Source organism: Mesoplodon mirus (genome assembly GCF_964341445.2).
Source record: "Mesoplodon mirus genome assembly, chromosome: 6".
Classification (NCBI taxonomy): domain Eukaryota; kingdom Metazoa; phylum Chordata; class Mammalia; order Artiodactyla; family Ziphiidae; genus Mesoplodon; species Mesoplodon mirus.
Window position 1 is genome coordinate 74,801,795 of NC_138982.1, and position 14,069 is coordinate 74,815,863.

Consider the following 14,069-nt stretch of genomic DNA (forward strand, 5'->3'; position numbering starts at 1 on the left):
GGTTGTATTGCTTCTCAAGTACTTGTGTTCAGTAGTCCTTTTCCTCTTTTTTCAGTGGTTCTTCATCACGTGAGATGTTTTTTCCATGGGTGCTGCTAATTTGGAGAGGGGGTGGGAAAGAGATGACCTCCTCTGCTTCTTGTGCTTTAGGAACAGCAAGAATCGGTGCGGGCGGCCCCCGAGAGGAGCGCGGTACCGCTGCTGGGCCTTGGCGGCGGCATGCTGCAGGACACGACCGGGCAGCACCGCACACACCTCTTTGACCGGAACTGTAAGATCTGCACAGGTGAGCAGATCCGGGGGGAGACTGTGGAGACCCTTCTCAGGACGGCTGCATTCATACCAAGTTACACAGTGGAAAGGCTAGAATTGTTTCTTCAAGCTTAGGAAGTGAGCCCCTACCTTTATAGTGTTGTTGTTTTAAAGCAGTGATCGTCTGTCTGCCCATGGGAAGGCTTTGCTCTCGAATGTGTGGGACTTCTCACGAAGGCCTGCCTTCTGTTCTCCAGGTCAGGTTCCATCGTCGGAAGATGAGCCAGCTCCGCAAAGACGAAAGTGGTCAACTTCTGCCAAGAAGGAGGACTCAAGGTCCAAGCGTGACAGCTCTGCCTCTGAGCCCGCTCTCAGCTCAGCCGATGATGCGGCCCCAGAAACTCTGCCTGAAAACACCTTGGAGCCAGACCTGGAAAGCGCTGCTCGCGCCCATTTGGAGGGAAAGTCCCTCCCGGTGCCTCCAGCGGACGGCCACCCCGAGCCCTCCGCCCTGGAAGGCGCCCCCTGCCCGGCCCCTGGTGGCGGCGCAGTGCTCACCACAGTCACGGTGTCCGGCCGAGACCCCAGGACTGCACCAGGCAGGCCGAGCACGGGCACGGCTCCCTCGGCAGCCCGCCCAGGCAGCGCCCACCCAGCAGAGCCCCGACAGGATGTCCCGAAGCCTCTGCCGACCTCCGTGACGGTGCCCAAGTCCATCTTGGTCAAGCCGTCCACGTTGCCCGAGCCCAGATACCTCCTGTCGGTCCCGCCGTCGCCAAGCATCAGGTGCTGCCCCCGTGTGTGTGGTCTGAGCAGCTGAGCTGTGGCCTTTCTTTCAGATGAACAAAGGAGCAGTAATGAGTGATTCAGTCGTTTGGCTCTGAAATCCACCCAGATATACAACTCTCCTCAATTTTCTATTTTAGAAAGGCATTTTTTTAAAGCTTCAGTTTTAGGATGACTAATTATCACCTTAGACATATAGTTGTTGAAAACTGGAATTTGAATTTACAGCCATCCAGTTGATTGCCTATATAGTTTATATTTCTTTGACCAGAATGTTCATATCATTATGATGAAGGTAATTAATTTGAAAAAGTAAGCTATCAAAACTTGCAGGAATTCACTTTGCTTTTATAAACACGTTAAATGAATAAATAAATAAATAAATCTTGGGGATTCTTTGGGCAGAGAAAGATTCACGTATTTTCTGTGGTTTTGTTTTACAGCATCTCGGAGTCCCAGTCCCCTCCAGAAGGAGATACCACCCTCTTTTTGTCTCAACTCAGCACCATTTGGAAAGGATTCATTAACATGCAGAGTGTAGCGAAGTTTGTCACTAAGGCGTTTCCTGTCTCTGGATATTTTGATTATCTCAGTGAGGTTAGAACCAGGAGGGAGAGAAGTGTGTGTGTGTGCATGTGCGTGCACGCGCGCGTTTTCCAAAGGCAGTCTGATCCCGCGCTGGAGTCAGGCGTGTGACCACCTTCCTGCTGAGTGTCTGGACGCACAAGCACCTCTGAAGGCAAAATAGGGGTTGCCGGGCCGAGTCAGCAGGTTACGCAGTTTGGACAGTGGCGAAAATTCAAATGAGAAATCAGACCCTCCCTCTTTTCTGAAAAAGCTGAAGCTTGTCTTCCTTCTCCCTCTGTTCCGCTAGAGCTTGTGCAAAAGCTGGGTGTGCATGTGCCCACTGCAGGTGTGGCCAGGCACGGGTGACCTGCCCTGGTGTGGAGGGGTGCACATGACAGGTCTTTTATTTTTCAAAATTAACGAAACAGCGCTAGCGTTTCAGACTTAACAAAGAGTGCTCAGTCTCTTCTGAGACATACCTGGATCTTTCCTGTATGTGTATGTTCATAAAAGACAACAGTAACACACTTTGCTAAATGGCATCCTATTTAGCAGAAGGTTATCCTCCTACCACCCTTGGGTTTGGTCACTCATAATCCCGGATGTTAGTCAACTAAGCAACATTTGACACAGTTATTGCCGCTGTGTTTGGGATAGTTGCAGTTGTCTTAGTTGTGAATCTCGGGTAGTTTGGGGTGTGTCTCTCTGTGACGGCCACGGTTCCACCGGCCATTGAATCAGAGCTCATTTCACTTAGGACCTGCCCGACACAATTCACATCGGCGGACGGATTGCCCCGAAGACAGTCTGGGATTACGTCGGCAAACTCAGGTCTTCGGTGTCTAAGGTACCTGCCCACAGTCTGACCTCTGCACCCAAGGGAGAAGGGGTTTGTTTACACACGGCTCTTTCTTTGACATCTCGTCTTGCGCGTTACTACTTAAACTGTCTGTAGTTGGTGAGATGTTTGCAGCTGGACGTTGAAGTTGACAGCTGGCTAACCTGTGAAGGGGGGTCTGAGTAGCACGACGGTGGAAGCTTTGTGAGAGCGCATGTGCGGTTCAGAGTTAGAAATACAGATGCTGTGTCCCTTGTTGTCTGAGCTGATGGAGGAGAGGTCGGGGGAGGCGGCTGGGCTGGAGTCTGAACCGCTGAGATGCGGACGCAGCTGTGTGTCTGCGTGTGCAGTGCTCTTTGGGGGAGGGGCTCTGGTTTTCACTGGGGTCACAGAAGGGTTACGACCCTGGTCTAGTTCAGCCCTCCCGTTTCGGAGGTGCGGGCAGCTCATCGCACGCTTAGTGGTCACTTAGCTCTGTGTCAGACGCTGCCCCAGACTGGCCCTGCACACAGAGTACCCCATCAGTACGAGAGCCCCAGGAGGTGGGCTCTGTGTTGAGGACAGTGGGGCTAAGTAGTTTTAAAGCAGGTCCTCCGAAACCAAGATCAAACCCAGCAGTCTTGAGACTCGGGCCTGTGTCCTCTTCAGCAGCTCATTGTTCTGATGTGTTGGGCAGCAGGGCTGTGACAGTCAGAATCAGGGCTGGTCGCTTCTCTCCTCGCTTCCCTCCTGCTTTTGGGGCTTAGGTGCAAGGAGAAGTGGCTGCCTTTCCGAGTGGCCGCAGGTCAATGCTCCCCGCCCTCTGTTTGTTGCAGGAGCTGTGTCTGATCCGCTTCCACCCCGCGACGGAGGAGGAGGAGGTGGCCTACGTCTCTCTGTACTCCTATTTCAGTAGCTGCGGCCGCTTTGGCGTCGTGGTAAACAACAGCAGGCACGTCAAGGACTTCTACCTGATCCCGCTGAGCGCCGCGGACCCCGTCCCCTCCAAACTCCTGCCCTTTGAGGGACCAGGTAGGCCCCAGGCTTCCGCCCACACGTCCCCCCCACGCCCTGCGGAGTCCGTCCCAGCGAGCTGCGTGCCTCACCTAGACCCGGCCTTTGGCAGCGGAACTTGGGAACAGGGGTGAAGCAGCGGATAGTGGAGGGTGGCACGGGAGGTCCCCTGAGGAAGGTGTGCATTGTCTTAGAAAAGTCCTGTGAAGAGGGACAACCCTGTCCGGAGCCCGCCCGCCTGGCATGAGCAGGGTGTTGCTGGCAGGGGCTGGGCAGTGCCGGGAGGGCGGGGCCTGGGCCTGGCCTGCGGGCTTGGCTCCTTGCAGGCGTCAGGCAGAGCCTCTTCGCTGCAGGCATTCGTTTTGAGGAGAAACGAAAAATAGCGTTGAGAGACAGGAGCTAGTTCTAGAAATAGTCACTTTGAAATCTGCTGCTCGAATTCTTGTCTTTGGCAGACCACGTTTTGTTCACTCATTCCTTAGAAAGTGCTGCTTCTAAAGAATTATTTCCAGGCTGACCAGAAAGAAAGTTCAGGCTTCTCAAGGGAGCTAAGGGTGATTCCAAGGGGGGGCGTGGTCTCTGGGGACCCAACTCCCCTTAACCCTGAGAAGTTGACGGGACTTAAGTCTCGCCTAAATGGGAGTGTCTCCTTGTCCATGGCGCCCCCAAAACGGCTAAGCCTAAAAGATGCTGAGTGTAACCCGCGGTGAGGGCTCTTGAAGCACCTGCTTCTAGAGGCAGTAGCTACGCCCACGCCCGGCGCCTCCATGTCCATGGCCAGCGCCCCTGCCGCGGCCAGGCACTTACGCGCCCCGGCGGCTCTGCGGCTGGGCCCAGCGTCCTGGTCGGTCCCCGTGACCGCAGGGCTCGTGTCCCCTGACACAACACACGGAACTGTCTCAGTGCCAAACACGTTAGAAGCCAAGCTCTCCGGGGGGCTGTCCCATTCCTCGCGCTAAAGCGGTGCCGCCTGACGGGCAGCAGGGAGGGCTGTGGCCGAGGTTCTTGGCGGGCAGCTCCTGGGGCGCTGGCCGGCTCCCTGGACGCCGGCCGGCTCCCTGGACGCCGTGTTCCTGACGCAGCGGTGACGGTGGTGAAGCCGACTTTCCGATACCGTGAAGAGCCTCCGGCCAGTCACAAGGGCGGAAGCCTGTGCGGGGCCTAGTGTGAGCGTAGATCCTGTGACACGCACACTCTGCGTGTCTGTAGCAGCGGGACCTGGGAGGTGACGAAGCCCTGTTTCACCCGTGTTGGAGCCCCTCTCAACGGCTCCACCTGCAGAGCCCGCGATGGGGTCTTGCCTGACACCGTCCCGGTGCACCTGGTCACACGAGCAGGGGGCTGCCAGGTTCGGGGCCACAGACAGACCCTGAGCGGGGCAGAGGTGGATGAGGTCAGGCGTGGTGAGGAGGCAGGGGCGCGGGGGCCACCGAGGAAATCCCCAGTCGGAGCCGCGGCGGGAGCTGGTGCAGTGCTGGGTTGGGGCCCGGCTGGCAGAGGGAGGGGGCCGCGCTGGGTGTTCCGGGGTGACACGGGGACGAGGAAGGCTGGGCAGGGCGCCCACCTCGTCTGCTAAGTGACCACACTTGATGACCAGCAGAGTGGACATCACTCCTCCACCTGCATTGCCAAGGCTGTCACTTCCTGAAGGGGATGCTCAAAAGCCTGCAGGTGTTCATCCACAATAGAGAACGAATGTTTCATTAAAATAAAGTAGTAGGAGGGGTTTTGGAAACGTGATTGTACGGGAAATTTTACCATAAACGTTTAAAGACTTTTTTTTTCAATCGAAGGGCTTCTAAATCTCAGCTTGTTTAATTTAGTATATATGTTTTTAATTCTAAGGGCTTTATTCACGGAAGGAAGAGCAGTCAGATGGGACGCTGGGCCTAGGCCAGGGTGCCCGGCCCTCCCGAGGGGGTGGGGGGCGCCTGTCGAGGGCCCTCGGGCATCTAAGGTGTGGACCACCCTGAGCAGAGGACAGGGACCTGCCTTCCGAGGCACTGCCGGGAGAGGGCCATTCTCTTAGGCTGGCTCCATCCGTGGTGTCTGCCTTCTGTCCTCACTCTTAACTGCTTCCTGAATAGCAGACCGTTTCCGTGACTTGCAGTATTGTCAGATAAAAGCACGTCTTCAGTTTCTGCGTGTCTTCCTGCGTAGCTGTGTACAGGTGTTGTAATCAAAGGCAAAATGGTGCTGAATGGAAAGTGCTTCTCTCTCCTTTGAAATCAATGAATATTTCATGGAAACTGGCCATCGTTTGTCTGAATTTGAACCATTTGGTAGCTCTTGGTGCCCATCCAGGTGCACTGTGACGGAGGAGTGTCTCCACCTGGCTTTGCCTCAGCCGACGCCAGTGTGCTTCTGGCTGTGCAGGCGGCGGTGCTGCGCTGGGGGCGCCTGGACACGGGCGGGCGGACGGACGGATGGACGACGCTCTCCTCACTGGGACGCGGAGCCCTGGCTTTGCTCAGGTCTTAGGGACCCAAGAGTGGGAGCGGGCGAAGTCTGCATGGGAGCCGAGTGTGGCGGGCGGGCAGCTGCTTCTCCCTGTATTTGCTGGGTCTCTGCCCAAGTCCTCTTTGAGGATGGTTGCTGCTAACTCCAGCACAGTTTCTGTCCCCGCAGAGGTGGACGTTTTGTCTTGTCAGACTCAGACCATAAGAAGGTGTTCACTGTAAATACTGAATAGTGGAGCATGCCAGGTTGATTTAGGGGTAAAAGCCTCATTTGATAGTTGGGCAGCTTTCAGCTGGTTTCTTAATTAAAAGTAAACCTCGTCTCCCGCCGTGCCACGTCCAAGGTGCATGGGGGCTGCTTCCCCCGCGGCCCTGTTGCTGACACACCCGGACACAGATCCTGGTTTGGGTCTTGGCTCAGGAAATCCACACACACCTTTTCAGCTGTCCCTCGTCCCTGGGTTTGTCCACTTCTCTCTTTGTACGGGTGGTCTGGGGCTGACCCTTTCTTTCACCGTGAAGACTCGGGGACCTACATGCAGCTAGGAAGGCTCGTTTCATCCACACGGGACATTGTGGACACGTTTGCTCCCGCAATTTGGAGGGGGTCGGGCAGGGGTGCTGACGCCCCGGTGCTCAGTCTGACCAGTACCCCTTGTCTGGAAATGATAGTTCAGTGGCCTTCCACCTAGTTCTCATCTACTTGATGAGTCATAAGCCTCACCACTGCCCTCAAAGGGAGGTCGGTAAGTAAGCACCCCCCTTGTAACCATGGGACAGAGGCCCTGTGCGGAGCCGGTGGGGCGCCCCGGGCCCCCGGAGGGAGCCCTGTCTCTGCACGCAGGCAGCGTGCTCACTGCTGCTGCGCCGTCTCGGGGCGCCCTTTCCTCTCCAGGGGTCACACTCAACAGTGGGCGCGCCCACAGGGGCCCCAGGCAGAAAATGGGGCCTTCGGGGGAAAGCTGCCCCTGCCACCGCCCCAGTGGTAGTAGCCCTTTGACTGTGTCCAGCGTGCCGTTGCCAGGCGCCTGTCGTGAGGTTGCGGAGTGGGGTGGAGCCAGACGTGCCCTCACCTCCCTAAAGGTCACTGCCGAGACCCCGGTAGCACAGTGAATCATATTCTTCCACGAGTAAGTCATCTCCACGGTGCTAGTTACATTTCAGGTCTCCATGCAGCCATAACGTGCACAGGTGAAGTAGAGAAGGTTTGACTGCTTCAAAAACAGCCCAATTCAAATGTAAAATCCTGGGGAAGATTAGTGGGGAAATGCATAACTAACACTCCTCCAACTCTGGAGCTTTATTAGATCGCTTACGGGTGTGTGTAGATGAAGTAGTTGAGAGCTGAAAGCATTTAAAAATACTAGCTGCTTAGTTAGATGCTGGTCTCCAGGGAGTTTACTGTTTTCGAAACAAATGTAAATGTTAAGTAATTGAATCCTACCCTCACCTGTGATGCCTGTGACCGCAAAGGGTAGAGTCTAGAGAATTTTGCCAAGTCGGGGGTGTATCATTTTTGTTAGGAGGCATATAAAGCTGTTGCAAGTTGTAGGGCTGGCACACCTCCCGAGGACAGGACCCCATCTCCCTGGATTTAACGCAGTGCCTTAGCCTCCACACACAGCATCTTTGACCTGAAACGTGATTCATGCCGCAAGCCCTGGTGTTGGCACCTTAGAGGTTAAGCTCTTCACAGGTAGCATAGCCCATCTGCATTGAGGACAGTGAGGACAGTCGTGGGCCCTGGGCTGCTGAGAGGACGCCCCCGGCCAGGGCTCCCCAGCCCTCCCCGCCCCCGCCCGCGTGGCCGAGCACATTCCTCTGCTGCTCCTGCTCACGGGGCTGGCCAACGCTCCAGCTTGTGGCTCGGCTGGGGACCTGTTCTGCCAGCTCTGGGGCCGTGTCGGTGAGAGTCGGTCCAGAGAAGGCCACGAGAGCTAGTTGAGCTATTGACTATGCCCCAGACTGGATATTAGTGAGCTGTGAATTATTCAGTAAGTGGCTGTTACAGCGAGTGAGAGATTTACTATTTTAAGTTAAAATAATTCATTTTGATTAGAAAGCGAACTTGATAGAGTATCTTTCACATCTGAGCAGAACCATCTGGATGCCATGCTCAGTGCAGTGGGCCTGGCCTTCCTGTGTCCACGCCCTCCTTTGCCCAGCTCCTCCTTCCCCTGAGTCACCACTGTCATTAGAAGGGCAGGCAGAGGACATTCTGGAAGCCATTCCTCTTATCATGAGTGGGTGTCTTCATGGGCACCTCAGCCCTTGAATGTCAGCCTGTGAAACGAGGCGCTGAGCACAGTGGGGAGGGGGGCCAGCAGTACCTCGCCGATCCATGCGGATGCTGGGCCAGCCCAGCTCACTCTGGCATGCCAGGTCTTCCTCCTCCTCGGGGGCGGGATGGGACATCCGCCACCCTCGTGCTCGGCATGTCACCCCATCTCTGTTGGAATTTAGGAAGGGTGACAGGCGCTCAGAACTACACAATGGGTGTCTAGGGACAACTCTTTGATCTGTGATCAACTTCAAATCACAGAAAGAATAGGAAAAACAGTGCTGATTTTCTTTTTTAGTGAGTCAACCAAAAATATATAGCATGAATGTCTTTTACACAATAGTGATTTATGTGTAAATTGAGTTTATACAATTTGATTAATTCAAAATATGCTGTTGAAACAAAATTTTGGTGCCGTGTTTATCGTTTCTCCCTAACTTACTGATCTGTGACGTGGGCTTCTCTGTTCCCCTGTTGGTATTCCAGGTTTGTTATTACTGTGAGGGTGGCGGAGCCGTACAGAAACAGTAGCATTCCTGGTCCAGTGCACCACAATCCAGAATGTGTGGACCAAGAATGTGTTAAGAAATCATGATGTTTTAAGAACTGTGCAATGTTCTGAAATTCCCAGCGTGTTGTGCGCGAGATCTGACCTCTGTTGCCCCTGTCCTGAACACCTTTGGGCTTTAAGCCGCACGTCCTGTGTTGACAGAGACCTGAGCGTTCGGTAGCTTTTGAGAAGTTACTGGTCATTGAATGTCTTTCTAAACCTGCAAGAACATTTGTTTTAGGCATTTTGGTCAGCATCACTTTTCCCATCAATTGTCATTTTGACACCAGTGACTCATGAATTTATCGAAGGGCGTGTGCTATATCGATCCGTATAATTTTGTTGATCATTATAATTGAGTTGTAGAATTGGTCCTTAATTGAACCTTTAATTTTAGTATGAATAGCTTAATTTACATATTGCAGCTCATAAGTTAAAGTCGAAAGGGGGTGCTGCCTTCCTGATTTGTAGCAAGAGGCAAATGAAGGAACACAGCTAAGAGTTTGTTTAGAAAACATCCTGGTACATACAGGCTTCCTTCCCAGTAGGTGAACGTCCTGGAGTGTGTGCGTGCTGGCCTTCCCCACCTCCCCCAGCGCGCCTCTACCCTAGCGTTGTGTATAATTGAAAATCTGTAATAATTTTAGCACTGGGCAAACGCACGTGTGCATTGGGCCCTTGGTTTTGTGGTTTGTGGGCCCGTCAGGCTGGGCAGGTGCGCGGCGCAGTCTGCATCTTTTGCAGCCGGTCTTCGAACACTTGGTTCTATTTTGCCACAGAATTTCCCCCTCCTCCTCCCTCTGGAAACCATCCCCCCGCTGCCCTTCACACCCAGAGTTGACCCCTGAAGGACAAAAGCTACAATTCGATTCTAAAATTTGCACAACTGTTTTGCTTTTTAGGTCTTGAGTCACCGCGTCCAAACATAATACTGGGGTTAGTAATCTGCCAAAAAATACAGCGGCCTTCAAATGCTGGCGAATCAGACAAGACAGAGGAGAAGCGGCCCCGTATTCAGACACAAGAAGAAATGGATGCCGTCCACCCCAGAATGCCAGCAGCCCTGCTCCCTGAGAAGAAGCCCCGCAAGTACCCGCTGCGCCCAGGGGACGCGGCTGTCAGCAGCACACCCCCGGGGTCTCCCCCACCCCCATCCCCTCCTCCAGAAGCACCAGGTGCGCCGGCCTCATCTTCCGGGTTACGGATACTGTCGTCGCTCAAACCAGGAGCCACGAACACTGTCACAGCATCACCCGCGTCAGTGACGGTTGCGGTGGCCGCTCCCTCTGTCACTACTTCTTCTTCAAAAACAGCTTCACCCCTAGAATATATCCTGCAGACTCTCTTTGGGAAGAAGAAGGCGTTTGACACCCCCACCAAAGAGCCTGCCGAGTCGGCCCCAGCCCCCCACCAAGACTCGAGAGCCAAAGCCGGCGGCGGGGTGCCGGCGGCGCTTCTGCTGGACCCAATTGTCCAGCAGTTTGGTCAGCTCTCAAAAGACAGAGCTCTGGAGGAGGAGGAAGACGACAGGCCGTATGACCCCGAGGAAGAGTACGGTCCTGAGAGAGCCTTGGACACTCAGCTCGGAGACCGCGGGAGACGCCAGGACACGGACAAGGCCGCGGAGGCAGCTGAGCGGGAGGAGGTGGCCTATGACCCGGAGGACGAGACGATCCTAGAAGAAGCCAAAGTGACCGTCGACGACCTGCCCACCAGAATGTGTGTGGACGCGCACGGCGGGCCTGGCCTGCAGGCGCCCTCCCTGGCCGAGCGGCAGCAGATGATAGAGGAGCTCACCAAGCAGATCGAGGAGCAGCAGAAGCAGGTGGAGGAGCAGGAGGAGGCGCTCAGGCAGCAGAGGGCGGCCATCGGGGCCTCCATGGCCCACTTCTCCGTGTCGGACGCGCTCATGTCGCCGCCGCCGCCCAAGCCCGCGCTCCCCGCTGGCAGCCAGGCCCCGGGCCCGAGCGCCGAGGCGCGGCTGAGCCGGGACCCGCGGCAGGCCAGGCGGCTGGCCACGGAGGGCAACGAGAGTGAGGCCGCGCCCCGAGGCCCCCGCCGGCCGGAGTAGCGCCCGGAGGGGCCGCTGCTCCCCCGGGGCCACTTCCAGCCCAGGCGGAGCCAGAGTCAGCCCCTCCACCGTGGGCTCCGGGCGAAGAGGCCCCACTGCCGGCCAAGCAGGACGGCCCCCTGCGCGAGCCCACAGAAAGCCCGGGGCCTGAGGGCGCGGCCGGCGTGGAGGGCGCGGCCAGGCCTGCCCGGAAGGTGCTGCTGCCCACGCTGCAGGGCGCCTCCTTCCAGCCCCTCTTCCCTTGGCAGCACGACGGCCAGACCTTCCACCCTCCCGGAAGAAGGGATTCTTTCTCGGGTCCAGTGTACGCCTCTCAGGAAAAACCTCTGGGCTCTTGCCAGTACGAGGATCAGAGAAATGCGCAGTTTCCCGAAAAACGTGACTCCCTGGCAGCTGAAACCGCAGGAGACAGAGAGCCACAGCCCAGGCCGGGTGAGGGGGCCGGCACGTTCCCCACCGCAGCAGAGAAAGGGGGGCCTGTGCCCCAGTTCCAAGGCCAGCGGGAGCCTGCACCGCGCGTTCTCGGGATGTCGGGCCTTCACGGCCCCAATTTCACAGGCCCACGGGGGCCAGTCCCTCCGTTCTCGGAAGAGAATTCTAATAACGATGGGCCGAGAGGGGGGCCTCCACCAGGCAGATTCGGGCCCCCAAACGGGCCCATCCCTTCTTTGTTCTCAGGGCCACACGGGCCACCTCCCTACAGGGATGGGAGGGGCCCATCCGTTTCCCACGTGGACGGGCCCAGGGGAGCAGGGCCGCCTCCATTTGGAGACCGCAAGGACCCCCACGGGGAGAAGAGGGAGTTCCCGGAGGCCCCGTACGGTGAGGCCTCGGGCCCCCCTGGCCAGAGCGAGGGGCCCGAGCAGGCCCCGTTCCTGGGAAGCGGGCACCACGCCTTTGCAGTTCGGGGGCCAGAGGAGGCCTCTGCTGTCCCAGTTTAAAGGACCCCGAGGTGGCCCTCCTCCCCCTCAGTTCAGAGGTCAGAGAGGCCCCCCCGCGGGCCACTTTGTGGGCCGAGGGGGCCACACCCTGGGCAGTTTGAAGGCCCCCGGGGTCAAGCTCCTGGATCCGTGCCGGGACCCAGGGGGAGGCAGCCTCAGCGGTTCGAAGAGCAGAGGGTCCACTCGCCGCCCAGGTTCACCGGCCAGAGGGCACCGGCGCCCTTGCCCTTAGGGGGTCCCCGGGGGGCCACTCCCTTCCCCGAGAAGAGCGAATCGGTGCTTCCACACTTCCACTGCCAGGGCCCGGCCACCCCCGGAGCCAAGCCGGCGCCCCGGGCGCTGCTGGAGCTGCCCAGCCACCCGCCCGCGCCACCCACCGCGCCGGCCCCAGGCCCCGAGGCCGAATTCGGCGAGGTCAGGGGCCACGAGTACAGAGGCCCAGGCTGCAAGGGGCGGCCCCGGGACAAGGCCCCGGAGGAGCCCGAGGCCCCACCGCCCGACAGCCGCCTGGGCCAGGCCCTCGAGGACCGGCGGCGCGAGCGGGAGCGTGGGAAGCCATGGGAGGGGGAACGCGGCCGGACCTGGAGCCGCGAGCAGGACTGGGACCGAGGCCGAGAGTGGGACCAACCCCGCGACAAGGACACTGGCCGCGAGTGGGACCGCGGCCGCGAGCGCAACGCGGGCAGGGGCGAGCGGCGCGAGTGGCACTGGGCCCGAGGATGGAGCTGCCACCGCGACCGCAGACGTGACCGGGAGAGGTCCTGCAGCAGGGACCACGAAGGCGACAAGGTCCGCGAGCAGGAGCGCCGGAGGGACCGCAGTCGGAGCCCGGAGCGACCCCGGGACCCCAAGGCCGCGGCCCTGCGGGGCGCCGCCCCCGCCACCCAGACCTAGGGCCGCCCGTGAAGCCGCGCTCACGTGCTAAGTAGGTGGTCTTGGAAAGAGCTGGGAGCTGACGCACAGGACAGAACCTTCTGGACTTGAGAAATTACTGTAATTTTGTGTGTGATTATTTCTTAGCAAATTTCACACCTTTACAATTCTGACGCTTTTTAAGTAAAAACAAAAAACTAAGAACTCTTTAACATGTCCATTTGAATGTACTGAAATGGGAAAGTACCTACAAGAGCATATTGCTTTTCAGATTATAAAGTTATCTTTTCTCATAACTTGACTGTTGTAAATTTTAAGGGAGTTTAGTGGACCTCAGAGCCATACCTTTCCTGACATCTTCTCATCTGTGATACCTGTTTCCAGAAGCTAACTTCACAGGGTTCGGGGCAGGCGGCCGCGTGTTTCTGTGCATGGCTGTGTCGGCTCGTCTCTGGAATGTTGAGAAACACCAGACTTACAGGTGCATCTTTCTGTTGTCATGAAGAAATTTGAAATACAAATTTCAACCAGGAAACAAAAACACATTTCTTGGTTTTGCTCAGTGTTTAGGTATCGCCTTACATGTTCCCCCCAGCCCCAAACAGGATTAAAAGCAACATCTGAATAGAAATTGTGGAATTTTAAAGAACAATTTATTTTGAAAGGTGTAAATTTTACCAGCCTAAAGAAAGTGAGAAAAGAAAGCAATTAAGTGTACTTTAAAAGGCAGGGTGGGTGGAGGGAGTAGGTTTCTTTGATTTGGATAATGAGGAACAAACGTTTTTGTTTGTTGAACTTTACCATCTGAGCGGTTCGTTCTCTGTCCCGGGAAAGGTGCACGAGCTCTGCACTGTGGTACTTGTCAGGTGACAAATCTCGACGTTTGTCGTTGAAACGGAACAATATTTGTGTAAAGCCTGAGATGAAAATAGTGATACTAGCTTAAGAACTGCCAACTAGAAAGCTTTTCACTGTGAGACACAGGATACCGCTTCTCGTCATGTGTATTTTCCAAGTACTTCTGAAGTGCGAAAGAGAGAAAAAACTTGCTCATTTATTTGACTGTACAAGAAACTTTGATAATTTTTTTATATTTTCATAAAGTTACTTTTGCAAACATAAAATTAGAGAATTCCATTTTTTCTTTGGAGTCTGTTCCATTGAACATCACTACAGATTTTTCAGTTTCTAGCACAAACGTTTAAGTTATGAGAACATCGAGAACTTAGCAATTTGGAGTGATTGGTGTTAGAGACCCTGTCATTAGGTTACGTTAAAGTGGCGACGAGTTCCGACATCTAACGACATGTGAAGGCTTTTTTAGGTGTAAAACAAAATTTTTCTAATTTAAATACAACAAATGTAAAAAATCAAGTGTGTTTGTTTAGGTTTACTTGATAGAAATTTCTGTAAATTGTATTTTATATTGCAAAGTATTATATCACTGTACATTAAAAC

At 55.6% G+C, this 14,069-nt stretch overlaps 1 protein-coding gene across 1 annotated transcript in view; it reads left to right on the forward strand.

Annotated features, from left to right (window-relative positions):
* The window catches only part of LOC309806868 (death-inducer obliterator 1-like), a 73,790-nt gene extending 59,721 nt beyond the window's left edge, over nucleotides 1-14,069 (forward strand). The window contains 9 exon segments of the mRNA XM_082625882.1: nucleotides 151-286; nucleotides 510-1,038; nucleotides 1,482-1,635; nucleotides 2,363-2,452; nucleotides 3,259-3,454; nucleotides 9,629-10,774; nucleotides 10,777-11,680; nucleotides 11,682-11,803; nucleotides 11,806-14,069. Coding sequence (XP_082482008.1) covers nucleotides 151-286; nucleotides 510-1,038; nucleotides 1,482-1,635; nucleotides 2,363-2,452; nucleotides 3,259-3,454; nucleotides 9,629-10,774; nucleotides 10,777-11,680; nucleotides 11,682-11,803; nucleotides 11,806-12,632 — 4,104 coding nt within the window. The 3' untranslated portion in view covers nucleotides 12,633-14,069.